At 47.9% G+C, this 3165-nt stretch overlaps 1 protein-coding gene across 1 annotated transcript; it reads left to right on the top strand.

Moving 5' to 3' along the window:
- Positions 1-1429: 1429 nt before the first annotated feature.
- Positions 1430-2642, top strand: LOC119062740 (non-histone chromosomal protein HMG-14). The gene has a single exon (XM_037163814.2). The coding sequence runs from the start codon at positions 1553-1555 to the stop codon at positions 1856-1858; it is 306 nt and encodes a 101-aa protein (XP_037019709.2). The 5' UTR covers positions 1430-1552; the 3' UTR covers positions 1859-2642.
- The last annotated feature ends 523 nt before the right edge of the window (positions 2643-3165 follow it).

Here is a 3165-nt window from a genome sequence, read left to right on the forward strand (position 1 = left end):
CACAGGAGTCAGCAAATAGTGACTGGAGATACAGTAGAACTTCGTTCAAAGAGCAACGTCTGGACTGACTTGACTACCCTTCACCTCCAACCTCGGTGGGGAGGGGAGATCCCAAAGCCAGCCTCAAAGGAGAGCCTGGGTCTGGGGTCAAGGTGGCCTTGAAATTGTCAGGTCACCTTGTATAATTTTCTGAACGCAGGAATGGGACATAGAGGGGACCCCTCCAGTCCACCTGCACTGAGGGAGGGTCATGAAGAGCTGTGCTAGGCAATTGTCTATTCGCTGAAGTGGGACTAAGTTTACAAGGAGACATAGGACAACATGCTTGTGACCTTGCAGCCAGTGGGCAAGGGCTCATGCAAGACACAAACCACACCGGCAAATGGAGGAAGAGCGAAGTGGGCCCTCATCGGGCCGTGGCGCTTCTGACTCAAAGTCAGAAATCACTGGAAGCTGAGATGAAGGACAAGCGACAGAGTGGGAGGAGGTATTTGTAACATATTGTATGTATATTGTAACACACACCTGGGTATAGAAACATTTATACGTTCACATAGATTCTGGATTATTGTCCAGGCTCTATCAAGAACTCTAATCAACCTGAGTTTTTTCTCTTTTTTTCCATTTACCTGTTATTTATTCTCTAACAGAGTCGTGTGAATTTCGCAAGTACCAGGTGCTGTGTTGGCTTCCAGGCGACAATGGCCACCCTGTTTCTGATCTTGGGGCTCAGCAGAGGAGAGGGGGCAGGCAAGGATGGGAGGGGCACTGAGGGAATGGCACGGGGTCTTCCCAGAGTGAGCACTGAGACCCCCGAGGTCCCGGAGCAGCAGCCAGGTGTGTGCTGTGTGGGCCCGAGATCCCTCACCAAACCAGCACCTGCAAAGACTTCAGGGCTTCTCCGGGAGGAAACGGACGTTCTCCGAGCTCCTGCTGTGTGCTGGGGTCACACTGGGCTGTTCCCCAGATGCCACTTCACTTAGATTGGATGCGTCTCCTCAGAAAGCGTGGTGTTCACTCCTGACGTCAGCACTCACTTCCCTCCTGTGGTGGCCGTGCGGTGTCCTGCGCTCGGGCCCGGTCCAGGGAGTCAGAGGCCATGTACCAGACTCAGTGCCTGGGCCGGATTCCCCTTTTTTCTTTCAAACAGATTTGGAATTTGCTCTGCTTCTCAGATGTGTATGCACACTTGTGGTAAGTGTTATCATTCCTTTTAAAAAATCTGCGGCCCTTGCCCTGACTAGTGTGGCTTGGTGAGTTGGGTGTCATCCCACGGACCAAATGGTCACCGGTTCAATTCCTGGTCAGGGCACAGGCCTGAGATGCGGGTCAGGTCCCCAGGTGGAGGCATGTGAGAGGCAGCCAATTGATGTTTCTCTCCCTCTTTCTCCCTCCCTTCTCCTCTCTCAAATAAACAAATATGGCCCCCTTCGCGGGTCCGAGTAGTTTGGGCAGAGGGAGAAGCAGTATCGGCCAGGCACTCCAGATTTGCAAAGGTTCCCTGCGCGTCTGGGCTCTCAGGCACCCAGCAGGCACCCGCCCCACCGCCACGATGCCTAAGAGGAAGGTCAGCTCCGCCGAGGGGGCGGCGAAGGAGGAGCCCAAGAGAAGGTCAGCAAGGTTGTCAGCTAAGCCTGCTCCTGCAAAAGTGGAAACCAAGCCAAAAAAGGCGGCAGGAAAGGACAAACCTGCAGACAAAAAGGTGCAAACGAAAGGGAAGAGAGGAGCAAAGGGAAAACAGGCCGACCTGGCTAACCAGGAACCTAAGGAAGATCTACCTGCGGAGAACGGAGAAACTAAAAATGAGGAGAGTCCAGCCTCGGATGAAGCAGGAGAAAAAGAAGCCAAGTCTGATTAATATCATATATCATGTCTGATCAGTGGTCCCTGTCTCCCTTCTTGTACAATCCAGAGGAATATTTTTATCAACTGTTTTGTAAATGCAAGTTTTTTAGTAGCTCTAGAAACATTTTTAAGAAGGAGGGAATTCCACCTCATCCCATTTTTTAAGTGTAAATGATTTTTTTTAAGAGGTGAAATCATTTGCTGGTTGTTTATTTTTTGGTACAACCAGAAAATAGTGGGATATTGAATATGGGAGGCTTTGATTGTCTTGGGTGCCGGCTAAACATTCCATAGATGGGAGTCATTTTTATATCCTATAATACAAAGCATACTAAATGGCAATTTGGAGTCAGTTGTGCATTTACTATGTCTCGAACATTTTAAATTACTTCTATTCCCATGTTTTTGGTACAAGTGTTTCCTAAATAAAACCACTCCTTGATCTTGGCTCTCCCCATCAGAACTTTGTGCACTCTGTAACATCTTGTGGTAGTCCAGTGTTCCTAGTAACCTCGTTAATGTGCTGTGAAAGATCGAAAATTCGATTATGTAGTATATATATTAAATTGTGAATTAGTTGGGCTTTGATGTAACAGTATATCAACATTTACAGATATTGGTACTTGATACTCTATTAAGGAAATTAGTCCCCAAATTTTAAGCTGGAAAGTCACTGGAGTAATTTCAGAGAAGAATCATAAGTACATGACTTTACATTTTTTGGTACGTATGTTAATTGTGTACAAATTGAAATGTCTGTGTACTTAAGAACAACCAATAAAATCTCAAGAAAAATGGCTTAAAAAAAAACAAATATATAATCTTTAAAAAAAATTTTTGCAACCTTTGCCCTGGCCAGTGTGGCTCAGTTGGTTGCAGCATCATCCCATAAACCTAAAGGTCATGGGTTCGACTCCTGGTCAGGGTACATACCTGGGTTTGGGGTTTGGTCCTTGGGTGGGGCACATACAAGTGGCAACACTTACAAGAGGCAACTGAGTGACGATTGTCTCTCACCTGGATGTTTCTCTCTCTCCCTTCTCTTCTCTCTAAAATCAGTAAGCATATCCTTGGGTGAAGATAAAAAGAAATTTAAAAAATGGAAGAACCTGCAGCCCACAGGAAGGGTTCGATTTACAGAGGGGTCAGAGCGCACTGGGCCAGCAGCCGGCAGCAGCAGCAGAACAGCTGGCGCTGTGTTCCCGCCCGGCGCCCTGTCCCTGGAGCGCTGCCCTGGACAGACGCCTCGTGTGTCTCATAACAGAGCTCATCTACTGGATACCTTTCCAAAGGAGCCCACGTGAGAGCGCAGCCGTGTCT

Source organism: Artibeus jamaicensis, unplaced genomic scaffold (genome assembly GCF_021234435.1).
Source record: "Artibeus jamaicensis isolate MK-2021 breed Jamaican fruit bat unplaced genomic scaffold, CSHL_Jam_final contig_384, whole genome shotgun sequence".
Lineage (NCBI taxonomy): Eukaryota > Metazoa > Chordata > Mammalia > Chiroptera > Phyllostomidae > Artibeus > Artibeus jamaicensis.